At 36.9% G+C, this 27862-nt stretch overlaps 1 protein-coding gene across 11 annotated transcripts in view; it reads left to right on the top strand.

Annotated features, from left to right (window-relative positions):
- CEP128 (centrosomal protein 128) overlaps positions 1-27862 on the top strand; it is a 559633-nt gene that overhangs the window by 424743 nt on the left and 107028 nt on the right. For all 11 annotated transcript variants that reach the window (XM_072623250.1, XM_072623249.1, XM_072623247.1 and 8 more), the window contains one exon: positions 18498-18547. In XM_072623250.1, coding sequence (XP_072479351.1) covers positions 18498-18547 — 50 coding nt within the window. The remainder of the gene's footprint in view (positions 1-18497; positions 18548-27862) is intronic.

Raw genomic sequence — 27862 nt, 5'->3', positions numbered from 1 at the left:
AAGGTAAGAAATTAACCATCATTGTTTGTTGACGATGAGGGAAGGGAAAGGAGAAGAGATGATCCTTCCAATACTGGGGAAGGGGGTGGGGAGTAGGGGAAGGGAGGCCAGGAACTACTAAAACTAATTGAGTTGGGAAGAAAGAAAATCAAGTCAAATCAAAAGCAAGATAAATAGATCTGCCAGAATGAAGATAGATTAGGAGATGGAATCCAGCCGTCAGGAAGCCAGAAGATAGTTGGAATGCACAAAGCTTGAATGGTTATGAGTAACACAGGTAGTGGAGTGAGGTGGGGGTGGTAGGGGTGGTGTTTGGGGAATCAGAGGACTAACTTCTTATGATTTCTTTTATTTCTTAATGAAGCTGTTCTGCTGGGTCCTGGGACCCATAGACACGTATTCATTAATACCTTTTGCCATACATGCTCTTTTATTTGAGGTGATTCTGCAGCCTGACAGCATTTAAATTCTTCCATCCACTATAGGTACTTCTTAGTTGCATTTATCAGTGCAGCATTATCTGTATTCATCCCTTTTCTCTGGACTGTGAGGAGCTGCAAGGTTTTAAAAATGGATTATTTTGCTACTAGTTTTTTCATTTCAAAGAAATGGTTCTCATCAGGCCTGTCTTGCTAGTATAGTTTGACAAGTCTCTCTTGGATTGAGTCTTGGAGAGTCAGTCACTGAAAGTTCTCAAGGTAATCATAAGTAGTAATCCATGAATGAAGAGGGCTGTTTTTGGGGGTGGGGGAAAAAGGGGTGTTGTCACAGATTTCTTCAGAGATTTCTTTGTTCTCTATAAGTGCTAGTAGAGCTGTCTTTCACAATAGACTTTTCAAGAATAACCAACCTCTTTTAAAACCACTGCAAATAAGTTTAGTTATAATAAATAACACTACTTTATGAGAGTTAGTAAATGTTAGAGTTAATGAAGTGGAATGGTTGATAGGTAGCTAAAATTGAGTATCTATGAACAAAACTGTAGAGACAATGGCAGGCATTATGCTGAAACTCTCCATTAACAAAGTTGCTTGTTTGGGTTATTTGTTGTCAAATACTTTTTTACTCATTGGACTGGAGCTTTAAATAGGTGAGCTATTCATTTTGGCATTGCACATACCATGTCTAGTCAATGTTTACCACCATTTCCCATTATTAATGGCAGATGATGCATTCATTAGTCATTAGTCTGCCTTTAGAAAATCTGCCACTCAACAGCCACAAGCAAAGCTAGTCCAGGACACTGACTGGCAGTCTCAAAATGCTCTGAAGATAAGATTGTTTTTCAGTTCAATCTATAAAGTATTTTCACAAGAGCCAGCTCAAGTTCAGACCTTCATCACATACAACCTGAACTATTGGGATAACCTTCTAATTGGTCTCGAAATTTCCTGTCTTCTCTTCCCTTTCTGTCCTCGAAACTGCTGATAAAATGACTTTGTTAAAGCATAGGTCTAACCATATCATTCCATTGCTGAAGACTCCTCAATGGCTGCTAGGTCAGATTGCCTACTCCTAAGGCTGACATTTAAAGTCCTTCACAATATGATCCCACACTGAGTTTTTGAGACGTATTTTACATTACATACTTTCACCTCCACCCAAAATGCATGAACCAGTGTTTTCCTCTGGGAAAACTTTCTTGGTTCCCTTAGTTATTAGTTTTCCCCTTCAAATAATCTTGTATTTATTCATCTTTATACACATCCTATTCCCTGGTAAAAATAAAAGTTCCTTGGCATTGGAAACTATGTGTACTTGAGGGTATGGAGGGGGGAGAAAAGTATATATTATTATGCAGGTGTCTTGTACACAGTAGGGACTTAATAAATAGATGTTAATTTTAACTGAATTGGACTCAGTCATGCTTTGGAATCTATTTCTGACTTTGTTGAGAGTTTTAGTTCCCTCATTTTCAGGTTATATAAGAAGACTTCATTTTTTAAAATTTTATACAAGCATTATCTTTCCCTCCCGCTGCCCCCCCCCCACAGCTGAACACTTAAAAAAATTAAAACTTCATGATAAATATATGTAGTCAAACAAAACAAATTCCTGCATTACCCAAGTCCAAAAAAGTATGTCTCATTCTGCATTTTAAGATCATCATCTCTTTGGATGCAGGTGAGTAGCAATCTTCATCATTGGTCCTGGAATCGTGGTTGATCATCCTTCATCTTACTAACTTCCCTCTGAAGTTATCTCCAATTTATTCTCTATGTGTCTTCTTTGTACATAGCTGGTTTGTGTTTTGTTTCCTGAAAGATCCTGAATTCCTGGAGAGCAGGGACTGTTTTTTGCCTTTTTTTACATCCCCTGCACTTAGCACAGTGACAAGACTCTAGTAGGCACTTAGTAAATGCTTGTTGTTTTAGCCTTACTATTAAATTTTTTTTAATGTTCATTTTTACCGTTTTTATTGTATGAATTGCTCTCCAGGGTCTGCTCACTTCCTTCTACATCAGTCCTTACATGTCTTTTCAGCTTTCTCTGAAACTGACTCTTTACTATTTTTTATGGCACAATATTATTGCATTGCATTCATATCTCATAATCCCGTAATTTATTCAGCTATTCCCCCAATTGATGAGCAACCCTTAGTTTTATAGTTCTTTGCCACCACATTTACTGTTCTTGCTTTTGTACATATGTGTCCTTTTCCTATGTCTTTGATCTCTTTGGGGATATAGGCCCAAAGGAGATAGGATATAGTGGTATAGCTGCGTCAAAGGTAAAGTTGTGTCAGTTTAGTATCCTTGGGGCTGTAGTTCCAAATTGCTTTCCAGAATGTCTCTATCAGCTTCACTATCAGGGTGCCTATTTCCCCATAAGTCCTCCAAAATCTGTTATCTTTTTTTTGTCATCTTTGCCAGTGTGTGAAGTAGAACCATTTTGTTTACTGGTTTCCTAAAATAAATCCAGTTTCTGATTTAATTTGGGCTAAAAGTGGTAACGTGGTTATTTATAATTATACTCTTAATTATACTAATTTTGTGGCTACAGGCTAAGGGTTTAAGAAATCAGACCAGAGTAATGGAAATGAAGTAGTGTATTTGAGGAGAAAAAGAGAGACATCTTGCCATCCTATTCTTTTATTTATTTTCATATTCTGTGGGAATTCATGCTTGTGGAAGAACTGTGGGTTTATTTGCTATGGGAAAATATATTTATGTTCTCTTATTTAAAGGGCATGAGAAATTGTAGAAAGCAATGGGAACCTATAATGAGATAGGGTTTAGTTGTTTTTATATGCATATATAACTTGAAAGCTTTATAGAGTACACAATATAACCACCAGTTTGTCCTGCTTATTTTTTTTTTTTTACTTCCAATAACACCCTACGTCGGAGAGATCTGAACTGTTACATTAGCATCCTAACTGATATCTCTAAATCCAATCTCTCCCCTCTCTAAACCATACCCCACACAGCTTCAAAACTGATATTCCAGAAGTTCATGTGTGACCATGCCATCCTTCTGTTCAAGAAACTTCCACGGCTCTTTGTTTGCCCATAAAATAAAGTAGATTCTCCTCTGTTTTGCATTTAAAGTCCTTTACAATATGGTTCTAGCCTGTCTTTCGAGGTAGTCTGCCTTACTCCCCTTCATCTATTCTATACTCCAGTTAACCTGGTCTACTTCTCCCGACACAACAGTCTATCCCCATTTGCCATGCCTTTGTTGTCTTTATATAGGCTCCTGCTTAGGCCTGGAATCCTCCTTACGTATGGCCTCCTTTACCCTCCAACTCCATTCACAGCTCAGTTCAATGATGTCTCCTTCAAGGCACTGTTCTAAGTTCTAGGGATACAAAAAAAAAGATAAAAACCAGTCTTTGCTCTGCAGGATTTCACAATCTATTGCAGGAGATAACGTGCAAACCAGCTATGTGTAAGTAAGATACATAGAGGATAAACTGGAGATAACTTCAGAGGGAAGTTATTAGGATGAAAGATTAACTGATCAGTGTAATGATCAACCGTAATTCCAGTGCCCCTCCCATCTGTATCTGTAATTATATGTGATATGTATATGTACATGTATATATGTATTTACTTTCATTTGAATGTGTTGGGTATCAACTTGAGTAGAATGTAAACTCCTTGAAGTCATAGACTGCCTCATTCTTATATTTGTATCACTGGCACCTAGAATAGTCTCAAGAATGTAGTACCTTATTAACAAATGCTTGTTGATTGACAGATTATTAATGCCTCTGTCTTATGGATAAGGAGATAGAGACTAAGAGAATTTAAGTGATTTATGCAAATCATTCCTCTAACAATTAAAAAGATGGTAGTAGGACTTACTCCCAGGCCTTGTGAGTGTTACGATATCACTGTAGTGAAAGATGAAGTCACTGGAAAGGCTTTGTGGCATGCATGAATTTTGAGTAAAACTGAATGTGCTGATAAATCTGAATAAACGCATCAAGGTCATTATTTTGCACACAATATGTGAACTTGAGAGGCAGCTTAGTGTAACAGGGGGCTGGCTTCAAAACTAGAAAGACCTCAGTTCAGATTCCATACCTGTCACATACTTGCTGTATGACCTTGAAAAAGTCACTTAACTTCTTAGTGCTTTAGGCAACTTCCTAAGATTCTAAATTGTGGAGAAGGCAGGAGTGTTAGTAGAGGGAATTTATTCCTCTGAGAGTTCCCAATACCAGTGAATCAGAGGGACAGTCCATAGTCCTGTGTCTGAACTTAAACATTTAGCAAGTAAGATTCTGTGATGATCAACGAAACTAATAAAATTTGAGATTTTTATTTTAAACTACAACTGATCCAAAATATTCTTGCATTTCTACAGCTACTTATATACTGACTTTATGTGTATGTATCTAGATATCATATGTATGCATAGTGTCTGAATACAGTGTTCAAGTACTGCTTTTGACATATACTACAAATATAAACAATTAATTTAACCTCTCGGTTCAGTTCCCCTGGGCAGTTCTCTAACATAGTAGCTGATCTGCTTGGTAGAGAGAGCTTCCAGCCACGCTGATGAAATGGCAGGTTCACACTCTCCAATTCCACCTGCCCTCCCAATTCCTCCACCAAGTGTAATATTTCAGTACTTCACTGATTCATGACTGCAATAATGCTAATGTAACCACTAGGGGGAATAACGGGTAGAAATTTAAAATCTAGCACTTTATTCCTAAATAAATATTAATCCTCTAAGATTTCCTTCCCAACCATGCCCATGCACATACAACAGTGTTTCCATTTAGTTTTATTTCATGTGTTGGGCAAAGGAAGGAGTGTGAATTGACAGTTAATTTATGAATTTATGAATTTAGAGCATGCATATCTGATTCTCTGGGTACTTTCCAGGAAAGATCACTGTGACAGCAGTGAATGAGAATGTTTAATAAGACATATATAGTATGGAGCCAAATGCCACAGACAGTACAGAGTTGTTATTTTTCATTTCAGTCATCTCCAACTCTTTGTGACCCCATTTAAGTTTTCTTGGCAATAATATTGGAGTAATTTGTCATTTCCTTCTCCAGCTCATTTTATAAATAAAGAAACTGAGATAAATGGGGTTAAGTGACTTGCCCAGAGTCACACAGCTAGTAGGTGTCTGAGGTTAAATTTGAACTCAAGTCCCTGGCTCCAGGCCCAGCACTCTATCCACTGCATCATTTAGCTGCCCTAACTACAGAGACAAACAGCAAAAAGGGGTACAGAGGTACACTGTGTGGGAGCAAGAGATGGTGTCGTGAAGGGAAACACAGGTAGTATGAGGAAAGAGGATGGTGAAGGGATTAGATTTGGGAACCCTCTAGCAGCTTGAAGGTGGAAGAGGGCTGGGGGTAGGGCAGGAGTTTGGTGTCTCATTTTTGTAGGTTGTTATCTGTACTACCTTAGGGTTAGGTCATTAAGATATCCAAATCATTTCACAGTTGTCAGTAAAACTTTAAAGTAAACATATCCACCTCATCTCAGAATTATCAACACCATTTGGTGATGTGCTGTTTTCTACTGTGGATGTCTGGGCTTTGACTGAGATTTACATGTCACGCAGAACCAAAAACAAAGCCTAGATGGCTTCCCTGGATTCAGCACGTATCGCTAGGGTGTGATTTTTGGTTAATATATCAGGCAATTTGTAAATTATGCCCCTTTAATCTTTGGGATGATTTGTACGTGACTTCTGGGTTCCCCTTGGCAGTCTTACTTCCTGCCACTTCTACTGTATACTGACGGCTTCTAAAGTGACTGTGCTGATTAGAAAACAGGAGGGTGGTGAGGGGGACCAGAAAAAGATACAGTTTTAACATGGAGCAAGGGGGAGGTCCCAATTTATGTCACTCGTTTTCGTCTCAGCCTTCACGTGCTTTGCCAATACTGTCACAGAATTTTCTCATCAACACCATATATACATTACAGTTTCACTATTTAGCTTCAAATTTCAAATCAATTCAACATGCCTTTACTGAAACCTACTATGAAGGCACTGTACTAAGTGCTAGGTATTCAGAGGAACTTATATGGATGTTGAACCAGATTTCAGTGTTGGCAGGAGAATGGAAATCAGAAAGGTTATCAAAACGGAGTATTTCACCAACATTCAATTTACATCAAGAAAAACTATTCTTTGTTGATTGATTGATTGAATGGTCAAGCAATCAAAGAATGAAAGTCACCTTTATATCCTTTTGGATTTATCCAGAAGCTACTAATATGAATTGGAAAGGGGAACATAATTCATAGGCTATCTGCATTAGAAGAGGAAGTATCCTCACCAAATAACTCCTTGTACCAGTAATATCACAGGTCCAGACAAAAAAAAAAGGTGGGGAGGGGAGGGGAGAATGAACAACAAAACCCTAACATAGAATACATGAGTGTATATGTGCATTCTCTCCCCCCCGTCCCCCCCCCTCTCTAACACACTCACACACACATGCATGCACACACACACGCGCACATGCTTGTGAAATTGAGGAGGATCAATATTTTCCAGAAGGAATTAGTGAGGGCCATACATTTGCTGGATTTTATTGCTGGAATGAATTAAATAGTAGGAGGGAAGTCCACATGTCCTGAAGTGGAAGCACCCAAAGACAAGACAGCTTCTTGTTGGTCCTCTGACCTGTTGGGAACACAGGATCGTCACATTTCCTAGTACTATTCCGAAAGAGGAACAACCTATGAGTCTCAACTTTAAAACCCACACCTTTGTGGCAAGTTAAGAACTAATGCCAGTCTTCCATATACGAGGATGAGGCACCTTGAATTCCATTAAATTCAGGTTATTGCCAACTTAAAATTATGCTTCTTGTTGGGTCCAAATGCAGACTGGTGGATGGAAGGAGCAGTGCTATTTCATGCAAGCACCACGTCAAGCTCATCACTGTTGTGTTCTCTTCTTCTGGTCACAAACCTGGCTGTGGTTCTGAGAAATGTCATGAAGTGTTCCTTTTACCTAAGCCTGGAGGCCACTGACATGGTTCCCAATAAGTATGCTCCTATTCTCTCTACTTTCCTTGCCAAGGACAGCGACAAAAGGTTGAATGGTTCCCAGAGATGAACTCTCCTGATGTCCCTCAAGTCCAGAAATACACATGGAAGGAGGAAGTTATACGGCATAGTTCACAGAGCTGTTGTCTTTAGTGTTTAAGATTTGTTGACAGGAGCATGTAAATCACTAAGGTTGTCAAAATGGAACATTTCACCAGCATTCAATTAACATCAAATAAAACCATTGAAGGAAAAATAAAAGCTGTTGCTTTGAGTACCTGCACTTGGGGGCTTTACCACATACCCCAAACAGACAGTAGGCTGTAAACTACTCATTTATTGGACAATTTGGGATGTGTCTGCAGACCAGCATGTTGTTTCAGTGTCTGAGACAAACCACAAAGGATAACCATACTTTAGGAATGCTGTTTTTCTTTCTGACCTGTGTTTTTGGTACTGAGGTTGGATCAGAAACCTGTAACTCACCATGGGAAGATTTGAAACACACCCAGTTTTGCACCAGTGGGTGGCAGCAGACTGGGCTGAAACTAAACTGATTTCACTACTCATAATGGTTAGGACTGTAGAGGCTAATGGCAGTATATGAGGCCCCTGCCAAAAATAGATTTTTTGAGTTTTATAATATGATTTTTTTAATTTTCCATGCAGCATTCTGATTTTATTGTTGATCTTGAGTGGTCATAATACATAAAAGCCAAGACACATGATTTTTTTTTAATAGTTTGGACTTAACTTAAGCAAGGGTTTATTATAATAGTATTTACTTTTTACTAGTCTAATAAAAGAGGAAGAAAATGTGCTGACAAATTTCATACTGTAGCTCAGAAACTATTCCATTTCTCTGGTTATTATCATACTTTTGTTCTGGGTGCTGTACTAAGGTGGTAAGGTCTAGTGAAAGTAGTATCAGACTTCATTGGAAGACCTGGGTTCAGTTTCTAACTTGGCAAACAAATGGCACCAAGGAAAAATCATTGCTTTTCTTTAAGCCTCTTGTGATCGAGATCAAAAATTTACCTTCTCACATTTTGTATTCCAGTGAAACTGGAAATCAAATTGTTATCCTCCTTCTCAGCTCTCTGTACCCTTGCCTGGAATGCAGTCCAAGTACATTAAGTGCATACTCTGTATCAGGCACCTCCAGATGTTGAAACCTTTCTCTTTCTTCAAAGGTCAATAAAGTCATTGAAATAAAACTGTTTCTAGTAGTCACCTCTTGAAATATTTGAAAATACCTTAAGGTGACACAAAATCAAAATAGACCATCACCAATAAAGGCAGAACAAGTGAGTGCTGACTCCTTTTCTTCTCCATGATGCTGGTGGCCACTCCTGTTTCCTCTTCAGTTGCTGCACCTGCTATCATTGATATGCCTGATGAACCTGTTCAAGTATTTCTTTCTCCTCTCAAATTGGACCACAGATTACTGTGTCCCAGACTTTGGCTCAGGTCTCTATATGCATGGTCATTCTGGTTTTTCAATGCTTATTTTGTTGGTTATTGGTTAATAAGCATTTATCAGACACTGTGCTAAGTGGTGGAGATACAAAGGCAAAAAACAAAAATCCCCGCTTTCCAAGAGCTCATGGTCCAATGGTGGAAAAACGAGATTCAAATAATTATATATTGACTAATATGGAAATACATTTTATATAATTGCACATGTATAACCTATATCAAGTTGCTTACCAAGTAGGGAGGGTAGAGAAGAAGGTGAAAGAAGAAGAATTTGGAATTTTTAAAAATGAATCTTAAAAATTGTTTTAACATGCAATTGGGAAAATAGTTTTAAAAAACTGTACAAACAAAATATATACAGAATAAACTGGAAATAATTAGCTAAGAAAGCACTAGCATTAAGAGGAATCAGGAAAGGTTTCGTGTAGAAGGTGGGATTTTAACAAGAAGTTGAAGAAAGGTAGTGGGCCATGAGATGGAGATGATGAGGGAATTCCATGGGGAAGCAATCAATGGAAAAACACATTTGGGAGATGGAGTATCTGGTATGAGAAACAGCAGGGAGGCCAGTGTTGCTGGGTCTCACACTGGGATGGGATGTAAGGTGTGAGAAGACTGGAAAGGTAGAATGGAGCCAGGTTATGATGGACTTTAAAAGCCAAACACGTTTTTGTATTTGAACCTGGAGGTAAGAGGGAACCATTGGAATTTATTGTATAGGAAGATGGCATGGTCAGACTTGTGCTTTTTAGGATAAATACTTTGATAAGTGAGTGGAGAGAGGATTGGAGCAAGGAGAAATTCAAGGCAGGAAGACTAATCAGAAACCATCACAATAATTTAAGCATGAAGTGATGAAGACATGAACCAGGGTCATGGAAGGGTCAGAAAAAGGAGAGGGAGCACATATACAAAGCTATAATGACAGAAATCAGCAGACCTTCACAACAGATTGGAAAATGGGAGATGAGAGGGAGTGATGCCTCTGGAATGACACTTCATATGTGAATCTGTGTGCTTGGTAGGATGATGGCACCCTTCATAGTAACAGGCAAGCTAGGAAGAAGGGAGGGCCTTAAGGTGAAAATAATGTCTTCAGTTTTAGATATACTGAGTCTAAGATATTGATGGGATATCTACTTGGATATATCCAGTAGGCAATTGGAGATGTGAGGTTGGAAGGAGAGAAGTATAGACTAAGTAGACCAGAGTTTATCTTCTACTGGGTGAGTCAACTGGAATTTATTGAGTATCGTGAAACATTTAAATATACTCAGATCTGCATTTTAGGAAAATCATTTTGACAGCTGTGTGGAGGATGGATTGAACTAGAAGTAGGAGGAGATGAGGGAGGGAGACCAACAGAAGGTTATAACAACAGTTCAGGCACGAGATGATGAATGCCTGCAACAAGAGGTGAGTGAAGAGGAGTGTATATATAGGAGTGATGTCACACAAAGAGAAATGACAAAATTTTGCAACAGACTAGGCATATGGGGTGAGACTGAGGAGTAAAGGATGACAGCCCAAATGACTAGGTGGATAGTGGTGTCCCCCACAGTAACAGGGAAGTTAAGAAAATGAGGGACTTTGGGGAGGGAGAAATAATGACTTCAGTTTTGGAAATGTTGAGTTTCAGATGCCTATGGGATGTCCAGGAGCCATTTGGTAATGCAGGACTGGAGCTTGGCAGAGAATTGGAGGCTCAATCTATAGATATGATAATCATTTGATAGAAATGATCATTTAATCCATGGGATTAAAAGATTGAGCAAAGGAGACTGAGAAGGGGTTCAGCTGCAAAGAGGTAAAAAAAGGATGAAGACGGAGAAAAAGCCTTTAGATTTGTCAGTTAACAGTTAACTTTGGAGAGAGCAATGTCAACTGAATGATGAGATCAGAAGCCACATTTCAGAGTTAAGAGAGAGGAAAATAAATGGAGGCACTAATTGTAGGTGACCTTGAGGAATTTTAAAAGGGAGGAGAGACATAGGACAGAAATAATTGAGGATGGAAAGCTTTTTAAGGATGAGGAAATCACTGGAGTTTTGGTAGGCAATAGCAAAGCAACCAACCGACATGGAGAAAATGAAAATGAGTGGGAGAGTTTTTGGGAAATGAAGATGTAAAGAACACAGCAAACACCATTTAACCGTGAGCCTTCTGGATGCAAACGTATGATACTTGTAGACTCTGATGGAAGCTCATTTTAAGATTACCTTAGCCAAATTGATGAACATGATATACTAGAAACAGAAGAAGATTAAATGGAAATCAATAGAACTCTCCAGTTTCTAACAGTGTGTCTCCCTTCTCTTCTTACATGGGATTGTTTTTTCCCTGAGAGATTTTGTGCCATTTTGGGTTAGCACCAGCTTATTTCAAGTGTTGGGTACTACCCAATGAAAATATACAGAGCTATTGCCTTCCTAACCAAAACTCCTTTCATTAACAAATGTTGATGGAACCACATTTAGCCACACCAATTTGCATGGCCCTTGACTTGATGTTTGTGTTGAACAGCAAATCAGAGAGTAATCAAGAAAAACATGCCGACAGAGAACAAGATAGGAAAGCAGCTCCTTAGCTTTTGCGCAGCTCTCTTGCATTAAAGATTATGATGAAGAACAAAATAAAACATTGTAATAAATGGCACTAATTGCTTTTTTCCTACCACCTTGTTCTATATCTGTATCCACAGAACACATCTGAGGTCTTTCTTCTCTTGTTTCTATGAACAGTATCATATTTGCTTTTCAACAACACCCTGTAGCTTATATTTCAGCAATACAGATTAATAACACTTTACATCATTCCACATGTGCGCACCTGAATACTACACCTAGTAATTTAACAATTGCCTATAGCAATAATGCATTGGAAGAACATAGTTGTGAGGTGACGTTCATTTATTTAATCAGGATCCACTTTCAATCCACATTTTTGAGGATCTGGTAAAATGGAAAGAGGGGTGGACTTGGAGTGAAATGACCTGGTTTCATATCTTTTCTTTTCTATTTATTACTAGTGTCCTTAAGGAAGTCACTGCATTTCTTTTGGTTTCCCTTTCTCAACTGTTAATGAAAGCACCAGACAGAAAACCTCCAGGTTCCTTTCCAGCTCTAACTAAAACATTTCATCTTCTGCCTCTGCACCTCTGCTCAGGTTGTTCCCCTTGCCTGTAATGTTCTCCCTTCTCACCTCTGCCTCTTAGACTCCCTAGTTTGTATGAAATTTCAACTTAGGTGTCTCTTCTGAGGCCTTTGATGAATCTTACTGTGGGATTTTGATTGAGATTTCATTGGTACAAAGGATTGCTGAAACTACCAATGTAAATCAACACTTTTTCTGCAGCTTGTAGTCCTAATGAGTTTCCTGGGACAACCTGCCATAGAAGATGTAGTGACTTGTCCAGTTACACAGTATTTATCAGAGGGAAGACTTGAATCTAAATCTTCCGTGCTCTGAGGCCAGCTGTCTACTACTTCAAACTGCCTCACCACATTTGTATTTGTTTTTGTTTACACATGTTGTGTCTTTTTAGTAGACTACAAGCTTTTTGAGGGAAGGGGCTCGTTTTATTTGATCATTTTATCTACAGCACTTGGCACAGTGCATTCCCTATGGTATATACCAATACATTTTTATTGAATTGTTTAATTTATATGGCACAGAGCTACATATATGGAAGATACAAAGGATTATAAAACATATTCCCTGCCCTTGGAGGGCTTAAGTCTAGCTGGGGAGTTAAAATACACACATGTGAGAAGTTAAGCAACAGTATAAAGAATGATTCTTATTTTAATGAGCATATTTTGAACACTAATGAAGTTAAATCTTTAAAATATGATTGCAATGAGCATCTTTGTTTCTAGAGATAATAGATCTGTTATTTCAAGCATTTTTGGAAAAAAACAAAACCAATACCCAAACATTCAAGTATAATGGAAGAATTTAGATACCTTTCTGGAGTTAGTTGTAATATATTATTTAGTTAAGTTTATTTTTCTCAATGAATAAAAACTCGTTTTCTCTCCCCATCTTCTTCCCCTTATTGAAACCAAAAGAAAAAGAAAATTCCATGCAACAAATATGCCTAGTGAAGAAAAACCAATTCCCATACTGGCTGTGTCTGAAAAATAATTCTCTTTCTATACTCTGAGTTCATCATTTCTCAGTCAGGAGGTAGCTAGCATGCTTTGTCATTGATGCTCCAGGGATGTGGGTAGTCATTGTGTTCATCAGAGTTCTTGTGTCTTTCAAGGTTGTCTTCTTATTAGAATTTGACCATTACCACTTATCTCCTTTTTTAGTCATCTGGATATCAGTTGAATTTGATTTCACTTTATAGGAAAAGATGGGAGGAGATTTAAGTTTTAAGATGCTTCATTTCCCCGAGTGGATCTTTGCTCCCCTCAGGGTAGATATTCCATCCTTTGGTGCAGACCACAGCCCACTCATGCCTACCTATCCTATTCAACTCTTTTGTCTGTGTCCTTTGGTAAATTTTACCATGATGACGAGGATGAGGATGAGGATGATGATGATGATGGCTAACATTTATATAAAGTTTGCTATGTGCTAGGCACTGTGCTAAGTGCTTTACAATTATTATCTCATTTGTTCCCTACAGCAGCCTTGGGAGGTGCTAATATTATCATCCTCATTTTATAGGTGAGGAAATTGAAGCAGACAGAAATTAAGTGACTTGCCTAATTTGCAGAATTTGTGAGTGTCTGAGTCCAAATTTGATCTCAGGTCTTCCTGCCTCCAGGTTGGGTTCTCTGTCCTCTGTGCCAACTAGTGGCACCTAATAATTTATCCCTCCATGCCCTAAAAATGTTTTTGCTCCATCTTGAACCTGTTCTATACAAACACACACACATGTGCACACACACACATACTTGGTCTCACCCAACTGCTTTTCTCAACTTTGCTTTATTCCATGACACTACCATTTACTCAAAAAGTGCATCCAGTCCTGACATGTCAAAGTCCAAAGGGAGTGGCTCCATTGACCCTGGTGGTGGAAAAAAGTGTGTTATAAAATCCTTACAGATCTTTTCCATCTTTCTTTTGCTAGTTATTCTTTTAGTTTCTTCCTTCAGAATGAAGTCCTCAGGATGACTTTAGTTGTCAGAAAACTCAAATCACTATTAATCTTGGATTACTAAGATTTGATCTTTCTGAGAAGGAAATATGAAAATTTTATATACATTCTCAGTCTCCTCATGAAGTAGTTCCTGGAGTCCAAGGCCTAAAAGATTCCTTTTAGATCTGAAAAAGCCAGATTACCCTAAAAGATCAGCTGTTAGCAGTGAAACATCTTCTTTGGATGTGTCCAGCAAGAATAATGGCCAAGTGTTTTTCTGACAAGTTTTCTATAAACTTGTTGTTTCTTCCCTTTTCATAGCTTCTAAATTTTATGTGCTCATAATCTTCTGCCATCCTTTTTCATAAATTTTCACAGACTAGTTTATATTCCAAATGAAAGCTGTCCTTTGGCTGTCACATCCCTCTGTCAAGTAGGTCAAGTTTACTGACTAAGGCAGATTTTAGACCCTTTTGATCTCATCATGGTAGCTGATATATATTGGCTAAACTTCTCTTCAAAGGTGTTATAATCAATGTCAACATCCTTTTCTGTGTCCTTTTTCTTATTTTTTGGTGTCAATAAGTTGCTTAAATGATTCACTTTGAATGGTAACTACACACTACATAAATTTTTGCAGGTTTATTTCATTCTTCTAGTTTCGTTCTTGGCAAGTCAATTACCTTTCTCAGCGTCAGTTTCCTCATCTGTGAAATGGAAATAAATAATATATAACTTATGTGGTTGTGACAATTAAATATGTAAAGTACTTTGTAAAGCTTAAAGTATTATGAAAACTAGTTATTATTAGGGTTAAATTTGAACTTTGCTCTACCAATTCAGTGGTCGGAATATATAGGGACAATTGATTCAGAAATGACATCTATATTACTAATGAATCACTTGCTGTTCATTAAAAAAAAATTATTTAATTTAATTTTTCCAATGTTGTTGTGTCCACCACATCCAGAAACTTCCTGTTTTTTCCAGATATATTCATGATGTATGAGAATAAGGATTCTTTGTTCTGTACACTTCTTTGTCCTCTCTCATTCCTTATTCCTGAACCATTTTTTGCAGTATGTTTTTCAGCATCCTTACCTATTGTGTTGGAGTCACTGAGGGATTACCGAAAGATATTTTGATTTAATGTGAAATGTCTTATTGAGTTCTTCATAGAATTTCTCTATCATATATAGTGGTATAGGAAAACTACAGTTATTTTTCATGGTGGTCTTTTTTTTTTTTTTTTTTTGCAAATATTCATCTTAAGAATTATGCTCTGAAATTACCAAAGAGCTCTTTTAATATTTCTTGTTGTATTTGGACAGACAATAATACCAGTGCTGCCAGATCCTTTATTTGCTTCTCCAAGGAGAACCATCCCCTGTTAGTTGCAGTTGCCTATTGTCTTCTGATTTAAAAAATACCAGCTGTTAAATAAAAGCTTAAACTAACTCTTGGCCATTATTCTTGTTGGACACATTCAAAGATGTTTCACTGCTAATAGCTAATCTTATAGGGTTATCTGGCTTTTCAAGATCTAAAAAGAATCTTTTAGACCTTGGACTCAAGGAACTACTTCATGAGGAGACTGAGAATGTACATAAAATTTTCATATTTCTTTCTCAGAAAGGTCATATCTTAGTAATCCAAGATTAATAGTGATTTAAGTTCAGATGAGTGGAACTCTTTACTCATTGACTAGTTTTCATCTGGAAATTTTAGCATTTACACTTAGTAAGTGTTTAATAAGTGTTTATTGAACAATTCTGTGTGGCCAGAAGTTGCATTTGTGACTTAAACACAGTCATATTTGTTAAATTCAGCTCCCTTAGATTATTGAATGATTATAACAAACTCTTACCATGAAGACGTGTAAAAAATATCAGGAGTTCGTACATTGGTCATTTTTCTTCCACACAGCTTAACCCTATAGAGCTTTTGCAAGCTTGTCACAAACACCCTAAACCTGAGGGGTATCTTCATGCCATGATGAAGGGCCCCTACAATAGACCTGGCCACAATGTTGTCATTTACCTTACTTTTTCTGATCAATAGAGCAGAATTTACAGGTTTCAACAGAAACATATGCAAGAGCAGAAAGAACGAGGACTCCCCTTGTATCTCTCTGCCTCCATGCTTGCTAGCTACCTCCTTCGTAGTTCCTCTAGCCAGAGAGCCTCAAAAGGTCATGTTCACTTCTGAACTGTCTCCAGTAATTCTGAAATGCCATTTCTCGTACTTGTTGGGGGTCATTATGGCCATCTGCTCAGATATTGGAAGGGCTGTCATATGAAAAAAGGATTAGTCTTATCCTAATTTGCCATAGAGGGCAGAACGAAGGCAATGGACAGAAGTTACAAAGGCAGATGTAAGCTGCCTTGTAGGAGAATTAGTGGGCGATCCTCCTAACAATTAAAACTCTCCTAGAGTTTGATGGGCTGCCTCCAGAGCTTCCCTTTTGTTCAAGGTGGCTTTTTGTCAGGAATGTTGTAGACGTTGGACTGGACGACCTCTCAGATGCCTTCTAACTCTAAAATTCTCTGATTCTGTGAAGTAAGCCATCTTTGGTATATACTTTGCTGAACAATATAACATTGCCTTACACAAGTATGCCACCCACTGAATTACTGTTTCCTGCTGCACATAGTGTGGTGCCCATAAAATGTTTGCATTCATCTTTCTGTGACATTTATTGAATTTTTGCAAGTTATATTTTTCTTTCATGTGGCATAACATCTTGGTGAGATATATCAATCAGCAGAGTAAGGCAAATGCTAATATTTTAATGTGTGCTGCTGTAGGTGTTTCTTGTCGGTTTCCATCCAAGTTCTGACTCAGCCCAACCCTCTTTAGTTTGCGAGATCTAATAAGATCATAGCACTAGTTGGTATACCTGTAGGGAGCAAATATTCTGTGCCAAATAGATTTTCCTGTATGGCAAGTTCATAAATGAATATGGGGCACCATACCCATCCTTGGTCTTTTTGGTTGAGTGCTTTCCTTTTTTAATCACTGAATCTATAAGATGTTGCCAACTTCTTGGTCAGATGTAGCTTCAATGATTCCCACTCTCTTGTTAGGAAGTGACAATTATTGTGACTCTGATGTTAAGGTGGTGTTTCTTCCATTAATAGACTGGCTTTCACCCCCACCCATCATTCTCTAATGAATTCTAATATGGTTATTTTAAAAAAAAAAAATTGGCCCTGGAATAGAACTTGGCTAGGGAAGTTGCATTTAGTGAGCAAAATGGTTTGTTTCTAATTTTCTTTAAGAGGAAATTTTTCTTTTTTTCAAAAGAGATATTTTAGGCTACTTGGAAGCTTAGAAACAGTGCACTAAGTAAAAAAAAAAAACATTTGTGTCATTTAAGATCTATAACTGAATCCTAGTGTATTCCATGGTGTCTAGAGTCAAACTGTTCTCCCAGGATCATTTAGCTAATTGTTCATTCTTAACCTATTGAATTTATTTCAGATGTTTAAGTACCTACTGTGAATCAGGTACTATGTTATGGCACTAAAAATACAAAGACAGAAAAATGACAGCCCCTTCACTCAAGGACCCATACTATGGGTAAGAGAGGGGGAAAAGGAGGAACCATGCATATATATATATATATATATATATATATATATATATATACACACACACACACACACACACATACATATATATACATTCATCATACATACACACATACCTACACACAAGATGCATATACATGCACATGCTTTCATACACATATATGCAATTACACATGTGCATGCATACACACAATTATACACATACATGCACACATTCATACTTACGCAAGTACACTCATTCATGCATACATATATGCATACATACATATATACAGAAGTACACACAAATATATACAAATAAGTGCCAGGTAATTTGGGAGAGAAAACTCTAAAGTGGAAAGAACACTGAATCTAGAATTGGAGGCCCTTAGTCAAATCCTGGCTTGCTCCTCACCTTTGTGACCTTCTGCAAGTCACTCCACTTCCAAAGGCCTCATTTTCCTCATTATATTGTTAAAGGATCGGAGTAGTTGACCTCTGAGATCCATTCCACTTCTAAATCTGTCAGTTTGGGAAGGTCCTTATACAAGAAGTAGCACTTAAGTCTGTTTCGTGGAATCTCTACATTCCTTTAAGGCTCAACTCAAGTTTGACAAGGTTTCTTTGACGATCATCAATTCACCAGTTACTTGGACATCCACTACGCTCTTACTTCCCCCAGCTTGGCTTTTCTCACATAGTGAATGAAATTAGATTGACAATAAGGGCTAACTATTATATTTCGTTATATGTATATATATTCATACATATAACGAAATATAGTAGTATATAATAATATAATACATATATATGGAGTAATAAGGGGTAACTTCATTATATTTAAGGATTGTTTTATCTGTTTTGTTATAGATCTTCTGGAGAAGAGTCAGAAAAAAGATGAAGAAATGGAATATCTACAGGTAAAACCACAAGTGTGACAGTATTCTTCCTGCTGAATTATTTATGCTTAAGGCCCATTATGCATGTGCTGTTATTAGTGCTGTTAAATCTCTAGAATGTTTTCACACACAATATACTATGGCAATATACTGAAAATTAGAAGGCTGGACACAACGAAATGGATTTTCCTTCCATCTGGAATCTAAATAGGTGTAGCAAGTATGAAGGTGGAGAGACAAGAGGGGAATCTGACCTCTAATCTCCAGAACAACATGAAGACCTGCTGTGATCTGTATTGCAGGAGGCAGCACTTACATTGACAAAACTGTGCTTCCTTCAGATATTGAAGACTTTACCCAGGTTTTTATTTAGCCCAACTATCATGGTCCCAAAGACAGCCTTTTGAGACTCTGATACTTAATAGAAGCTGGTGATATTAGAAAGTGAGACCAACTTACCCTCAAGGTCCTTTCCTCTGAAGCAGGGACAGTAATGGGAGATAAAGCCTTAAAGCCTATGTGTTTGAGTAAAGGGCTCAATTATTGTGCCAGAACCATGGCTACAAATGTCATCTGCTACTCAGCGTCCAAAAATAATGAGAATTGTGTATTTAATGACATCTTGTGAAGTTTCCAAATACATCATATATTTAATATCATTTCTTGAACCTGAACTTTGTGATTCTATAATCACCATTCTTACCAAAAGCCTTAATAGAAATTTTCAGTAAGATGAGTTAAGGAGATACTAAAGAGTTCTCTCAAGTCTCTTTCATTTTACTCTGGTATCTCTTGCAAAAGGGAATCTGGAGTGCCTGTGTTAATTAATGAAAACATAATAGGTTACCCTCACATGATAAAACCAATCCAAGCAATGTCGTGTCTTGGATCAAGAACTTAAAATCATTTAAGTTCTTCACGTGCCTGAAGTCAGCCAGTACATTTGGAAACAGGATTCTCTAATGGTCCACTCTGGCTGAGCAATGACGGATGAGGTGGTTAGGAAACAAATCCTGGATCTGATGAATAAAACCAGATTGAGTATAGAGTTAAAGTACAAGGGAAGAACACTGAGATTTGGCACATGATTGTTTTTGTGCGTAAGCTTAAGCAGAAGACACATTTTATTTAACTATTCAGTCTTTTCACTTACATAAAAAGATAAATTATTTTAAATATCCTGAATCAGAGCCAGGCCGAAGAAAGCCAGGGACCCCATGACATTCCACTGGTGCCTAGAGGAATATCAAGAACATATTTGATTCTTTCCACTCTTAAGAAATTAACATGAGTAATTTATATTGTCATGGATAAATAAAGTCTTATTTACCTCTGCAATATGTAACACAAATAGTGTTCAGTATTTTGAGAGGCTTTCTGGTAATGTTTAGAGATAGCCCTTGGAATGACATCATTTACCTTTTCAAGTGCTTACTTTCTCAGAATAGGAGCTGAGTTGGATCCAGGTGTCTCATCTAATTTAATAGCATATCCTGCAGCTCAGATGTTCAGAATCCTTGCCAACAATTTGTTTTGCAATGACCATTAAGTGGAATAAATGCTTGTTTAGTGTTATAGAACCTCAATACACTGGACACATAATCCATGGGCATTTACAAATGTATAGCATCTAGGATATTGTCTAACAGCAGACTAGTAGTCTTAAGTGCTGGCTCTTAGTGGCAATTAGTGTTTGATGTTAATCCCTTTTAGTAATTTTAAAGTATCAAGAAACCAAACAGCTTTTAAGTTGTTAAGGAACCTGATATCTCTCAGAGTAGTTATATAGCTTATCACTATGACAGATTTAAAAAATAGAAGATTTCTACTCTTTAGGTTTTCATAGAAAGACTTCTTATTGTTTGTAAAACAAATATTGGTTGTAAAACACCAAACTTGCGTTTTCATTGGTATTTTATTGTTGCTCATTTGTTCGTTTGTGTACAGCTCTTCATGACCCCATGGATGATAGCATCCCAGGCCCCTCCGTCCTCCCTCGTCTCCCAGTTTCATTGATAAAGGAAACTTTGATGAAGAGATCCCTTTTCCCAAAGAAGTTAGCCACAAGACCATTCATTCATGGGAGCTATTTGTGTTCTTGAGCTCAATATTTAGATATAGATATAAATATTTATAAACATATTACATATAGATACATATTATATGAATATATTCAGATAAATATGTATAACTATGAATATGTGTTATCTACAATATAACATTTAGATCTACAATAGGTGATAATCATTTAAGTAATACACTGAATAATCTAATAAATTGTCATCGTATTCTCTTAGCAGAATTGCAGGAGGGGGATGTAAATTTTGGGAAATAGCATAGCAAAAATGCTTGACCATGTATTTTTGTTATGAAGATTTTGTTTTTTCCTTTTGCAGTGGAATAGAGAAGATGAATGGGAGAGAAGGTAGATTTTTGTTCACTGAAGAAAAGTTTTTAAAATTATAGAATTATCGATTCAGGGTTAAGAATTTTTGAGATTTTAGTCCTGTTTTTGCCACTGACTCACAATATAATCTTGGGTGAGTTGATTAATTGTGCTATATTTGCTTTCTCATCTATGTAATCAAAAACATTAAACTGCCTTGCTGAAGTATTTAGTGTGGGTTAGGTTATCCCAAAAGCCTTAGCTTAATATTTTATCATAATTTACAATGTTGGCAAACCTCTATTCATCTATACTGAAGATGACTTCATTCACCCATTGTTATTTTCCCTTTTATCATAATTCATAATAGCTCCCTTTTTTTAGAGCCATTCTTGCATTAAGATGCTTCAAATCTACTAACTGTTTAATCCCAAAGAAAAGATTGCTTTTTAATGAATTATTTTTTCATCATTTTCTTCTCCCAAAATATCCTGAGTCTGTGGACTCTACTAATGTTTGTCCAGCAAAAAAAAAAAAAAAAAAATTAATCAAATCTTTTTATATTTCTTTGACAGTATTTATCTCTGAAGATGCCTTGCCTGCACACTACCACCTTTTTTTGTGCCATGACCTAAATATTTAAATATTTAATTTCTCCTTTAAATTTAACTGATCTTTAATAAATGTCATTGTAATAGAAAAGACTATTAAGTGAATTTACTAGAGTAAAAACTGATTTTGGAGTAGTTAATAGGAATCAATACTTGGAAACCTGAAAAGGAACAAATAGTAAAAAGAAAAAGTTATTTTCAGTCTTCTGAGGCATCACAAACAATAGTGACAAACAACACACGAGAGAATGATTTTACAATGCTGCTTATAATTATAAGAATTTTCGTTGGAGCCTAGCATTGTCTGTTCATTTTTGTGGCATTCATTTACAGTTATAATGTGTGTCTATTCTTCTTAGAATCTTATTGTCTTTGATTATAAATGTGTTGATGTAGTATCAGAATCCCATTTGCATAAGAATTTGAAATACATGAAAACCAGCAAATCCCTACTTTGGTCTATTTCAGATCAACCAAGCATGGAGCATAACCATGAAAGGTGGTTCATTCTCTCTAAATTTCCTATAAATGTAAATAAACACTCTGATTATTTTTATTATATGCAGCATATGTTGTTTTTAAAACAAATTTTGTCTAGTAAGTAAATTCTTTCTTTCCCCCATCTCTCTATTTCCTTCCATGTTGCTTTGCAAAGTACATGCATGGATAACCTAGCCAAAAGGGTCACCGTCATATTTAATTGGTGAAAAATGTCAACATGCTCATTGCTGACAGTTGTTAAATACAGGGTGTCTGCAAAACACATTCCTTTTTTTGACAAAAAGGTTTGTCCCTCCTTCTATGCCAATATGGCTCTCTCTTCCAGAGTTGTTTGAAGTAGGGATATGACTTTATGGTTATGAACACATTTTTCCCTTGCTCATTTTCTCTTGGACTAGTCCCTTTTGCTAGCTTTGGCCTAAATCACTTGCTACACCATTCTGAAAATCTGACCGGTAAAAAGGCCACATCCGAGTCCTGAGGGTTTCCATTTTAGTAAAAACCCTAAACTTGGCTTTTCAGCAACATTTTGCAGAAGGGAATATGTTTCTTTGGGCAACTACTATATCCAGCGTGATAAAGGAGGGAGTACGAGCAATGAGACGGATTGATTTCACAAGGCACAACATGAAAAGAAATTGAAAACATTTCAGGGTTAGGACCCATCATTTGAATGCTGTATGGTTGGCTCTGCATTTTTTTCCTCTTCATTTTACTTTTGCTAGTATTTTCATTAGAAATGGTAACTTTAGTAACTTTAGTAACAGAGGAAAATAGGGTTCATATTTGAAGATATGCTAGTGGTTTTAAAAATCATTCCAGAAACTATATTCTTCTTTAAGTACTTTTTTGTCCTGCTGATGAGTTATATTATATATATTTCCTTTTTTAAAATTTTGTCTTTAAGGCAAGCTAAGAACCTTCCATTTGCAAGGTTTTGTTAGATTATTTAGATTTATAATTTTTTGATACATTAGCAATGTTTTAAGAGAAAGGGAAAAGATTCTATGTATCCTTTGATTTGCACCCCATGAAGGTGGGGTAATTAATCCATCAGTAAATCAACCTGCATTTGTTAAGGGTCTGCTCTGTGCTAGGAAAAGGGCTCAGTACTGGGGAAGCAAAAAGATAAGTGAAATAATTCCTTCCCTCAAAGATGGATTACATTCTCTGTGGAGGAGACAACAGCACAAATATAGTTATGTACAAAAAAAATAAAAGGTGATTTTGGAGGAGAAGGCTGGGGGCATCAAGAAAGACTTCGTATAGAAAATAGTGCTTTTAAGTCTTAAGGTCCAACTAGGAGCTCTAAAAGATGGACATGAGGATGGAATGCATTCCAGGCATGGTGGCAGCCAGTGTAAATGGAGAGCAGTATATGAGAAATAATGAAAAAGTCCGTTTCCTGTAGGGAAAGGGTGTATTTGGAAAGGCACCAGGCTATTGTGATTCTTTGGCTGATAGACCATCTCATCTTAATGTAGGGATATTTTAATAGAGAGCAGTCTACAAAGGGAAATCCAGACTGGATTCACATAAACCGAAGCAAGAGGAATCACCTCGGAGAATCAATGATGTGGGTAAATGAACTAGACTAACATTGTTAGACCGGACGGTTCTGCTGTTGCAGTGTATCTGAATTTCCTGGTGTACAGCCAATTGCCAGAAGCTGAGAGTAGCTTCAGAACAATTGGAAAGCCATTGTATGCGGTTCTGAAGACCTCAGGGATGTCAGATCAGTATTCTGAAGACCTGCCTGGGTCTGAGGATGCCAAGGACGCTGAATTGATATCAGGATTGGACCTACTCTAAATGAAGACATGAGAGGAGTGGAATCCTGTTTTAGTTTTGAGACCTATAGGAATTTAGACTTAAATAGGAAAGTTCTTATATGGAGCCTATTTAGGACCCCTGCACTGAGCAGTTTGGAATGCCAAAAGGGAAAACTCTATTTAAGAGTTGATTGAAGGAGGAGCAGATCCTCTAAGGTGAGCCACAAACATTTCTGTGTGACTGTTGATTCGGGAAAACAAAATGGAAGGTGATTACATAGGCCTTTGGAAGAAGGGATGGGATAGGTAACAAGATGTTAGGTGTCAAGGCTAAGTGACTTAGTGTCTTATTAAAATCTCAATTCTAGAACAGTGAAGAAGCTGGCTAAGCCTTAAATCTGGTATGAGATCAGCAGTAGGGGAAAGAACCTGAACAATCTATAGCAGGGTCAAGTGGGGTCTCAACCAATTAGATTTTCACACCTCAATTTACTACATAAGGAGTCCTCAGGAGAACAAGGAACTGAACATAATAAAATGCATTTCACTTGAAGTTTTAGTGATCATTAAATTTTATTACCCTGTTTTACCTGAAATTTGCAACTTAATTTTAAACCAAATTTATTGTAAAATAATACTTGATAATAGAAACCCTGAAAATATAGTTTACTTCAGCCTAAAAATACTCAAGTTGAATAACTGAATTATTTTCTATTAAATAAGTATAGAAATAATTAAATAAGTATAGAAATTAAGTAAGTATAGAAATGTAGTTAAATGTTTTTTTTTTCCTGTCCAAGATAAGAAGCAACACATTTCTGGTTTCAGTATCCTTGTGTATTGTCTGTCTTATTTTGATTCGATTAAAAAGTCTCCTATGTTTTCAGGTCTAAAAGCTTCTTTAAAAAGCTAACATTTATTTTTTGGGAATATTTTAAGACATCACTTTTTACTCATGATTGATTTCACAATATTCAATTATAGCCAGTGACAGAAGAAAGCAAGCAGCTAAAATGTCCATAACCTTTGTCTCAGAGATTCCAGCGATAAGCATGTCCTCCAAGGAGGTCATTGACAAAAAGATAGCTTTACATACACCAAAATATTTTTAGTAGCACTTCTTTTGGTAGCAAAGATCTAAAAATAAGATGATATCCATTGACTGGGGAATGGCCCAACAATGTCATATGAATGTAATGGACTATTACAGTGCTTTAAAAACTGATGAATATGAAGAAGCATAGAAGACTTAAATGAATTGCTGCAAAGGGAATTTATACACAAGAAAACAATATGCACAATTCATACAACAGTATAAATAGAAAAATCACCAAAAAACAATAGAAAATGAATATTGTAGAAATCAGAGTGCATGAATGTGGTACGTTGCATTTAAAATCAGATGGGGGGTTTTTGGATGTTTTACTTTTTTAAAAATTCCTCTTTAATTTATTTTTAAAAAATTATTTGTTTCAGAGTATCACGAGGAAACAAAGATTTAACATTGTAGTTCTAATATTGCTGAGATTATATATATATATATATATATATATATATACATTTCTGAATTCCTTTCTGTTCTATTTATATTTAATAATTTTCTTCTTTTCTTTTTTTCTTTATAAAAAATATCTTTTCCTCCCTCTTTTATGACTCCCCAACTCTTCTCTAAATAAAAGTCCTTTCGTGACACTTTAGCATTGACACGCAAAACAAATCCATGTATTGGCTGTCTGAAAACGTATGTCACTTCTCTATCAGGTAGTGCTCTTACATCATCTCTTTCAAGTCATAATTGGTCACAGCACTGATTAAAACTTTAAAGTCTTTCATACCTGTTTTCCTTTCCAAAGTTTTAGTCATTGTATAAATTAGTGCCCTGGTTCGTTTCACTTCACTCTGCATCAGTTCATACAAGTTCTTTGATCTGTCTCTTCAATCACTTCTGAAGTACATTTATATACCATAATTTGTTCAGCCATTTTCCAATTAATGGGCCCACATTTTGCCTCCAGTTCCTTGCTACGACAAAAAGGGTTGCTGTTACTATTTTTGTGAGGCAGCTAGATAACTCAAGGGATAAAGCCTGGAGTCGGGGGACCAGAGTTCAAATCTCACCTCAGTCTCTTATCAGCCATGTGACCTTGGGGAAGTATCTTTACTTCTGTCTTAATCCACTGGAGAAGGTAATGGCAAACCACTCCAGCATCTTTGCTAAGAAAAGCCCCTGGACAGGAAGGCATGCTCTGGGCCACAGGGTCATGAAGAGTCAGACACGGCTGAAAGACCAAACAACAGTCCGTATAAAGGGGCCTTTCCTTTGTTCCTGATCTGATACCTGGCAGTAGTATCAAAGGCTATAAAGCAGTGCAGGTCAGCCCCTTCTCTGCAACATGAATCACAGTTCCCAGGAGTGCTGAGAGCAAGGCCAGCTCTTTATACTCTGCTGCTTCTCTTCTATGTTTATGTCCATTTCTTCTTGTTACAAATCCCAAGCCACTATCTCTGGTTTTTAGAGATTTTTTTTTTTATTCTTTCCCTCTCCTTCTCTTCCCCCTTCCTTTCAGGTTAAACCTCTGAAGTTGAATTTTGTTATATTTAGGCTGTCCCTTCCTTCTTATACTCCTTATCCCCTCTCCCTGTCGTTATCTGTTTTCCTTTAGAATTTATTATATTTCTACCCCAAGCTCTTTGTGTGTTTTTAAGTGTTCAGTCCTCCTTTAAACTAATTCAGGAAAAAAAGTTTGTGAGATGCCCTGAACCCCTTCTTCCATATATTTATACTCTTCTCTGTGCCCTATTTCAGTAAGTTCTTCCCCCACCTTTCTGTGTTTTCCTCCCTGTCTTTTCTCCTCTCTTAAAACCTGCAAAAACCAATCAAGGCCCTGTGTTTTATTCCCTCAAAAAAAAAATGAGGATTCTGAAGGGACCCTGGTGTTTTCTCCAGTAAACATTTCATCAAAAATCAGCCCCTTCCAATTGTTCAAATAAATGTATTTACCTTTTAAGATTACTCTTAACTTCTGTGTTTGCATTTCAGAGTTTCTCTTTTGCTTTTCCCCAAGAATGCTTGCAGTTCCTCTACTCTTTTTAAGGTTCATTTCCCTTTCATAGGATTGTATCCAGTGTAAGTTATTTTTGACTATAACCCTTCATCTTTTGCCTTGTAGCAAGGCAGCCTCACCGAAATAGAAGATAGAGAGTGGTCCTCAGAGTCAGGAACAATTAGGTTCACATCCTACCTGAGAAAATTAAATTATCATTTTATAATCAATTCTATTCTGTAATTGATCATATTCTGTACTACTGCCTCATTTTGTATGATTGCTTAACCCACATTTCTTTGTCTATAAGCTGAGTTTAATAGTTCCAACTTCTCCTCTCAGTTGGTTTAAAGTTATACTTAGAGAGAAAAACTATTATCTGCCATCCCTCTAGCTCTAGGAAAATTGCAAGACATCTGTTGATTATCTTTAAAATCCTACAAGCTGGTATACTTCTACAAGTTATTTTGTCTGCCCTTGCCCAACCTTGTACAATTAAGGAGGGTCTCATCTTCCTCTTGATTGGTTGTTGTCCTTGGTTCTTGAAGAGGACCAAAATGACATCACCATAATAAAGTTTCAGTGTGTCTGACTGTGGCTGATCAGAGCAACACAAACTCAGAATTCTCTACCACAGGTTGGGCACAGATAGTCGGTGTGAATATTTGGGGTGGTTACTCCAAATTTGTGCATCCTACGTTTCCTTTGTGCTGTCTCAATTCTGCTTTGCTCATAGAGCACCGCATGCTTTCTGATGTGGGCATGCCATGCTAAGCAGTCATGTGCCAGTGTCCATTGACAATTAATTGTGCCAGTGACAATTAAGGAGAGTCTAATTTCCCTCTTAGTAGCCAGGGAGTATACTATCCATGATCTACTATCAATAGCTTCAGAATGCAGATGAGTCCCATAAATCAATAAAGCATTTTTCAGTGACAGAGAGGGGCAGTTATTCGCCCCTATTTAGGCATCCTACTTTCCTTGATGTAACCAGTCATGTCATCCTCACCACCATGATGCTA

The sequence above is a fragment of the Notamacropus eugenii genome, chromosome 7 (genome assembly GCF_028372415.1).
Source record: "Notamacropus eugenii isolate mMacEug1 chromosome 7, mMacEug1.pri_v2, whole genome shotgun sequence".
Classification (NCBI taxonomy): Eukaryota; Metazoa; Chordata; class Mammalia; order Diprotodontia; family Macropodidae; genus Notamacropus; species Notamacropus eugenii.
The sequence above is the reverse complement of the archived record's forward strand: the minus strand, read 5'-3'. Positions and strand labels throughout refer to the sequence as shown.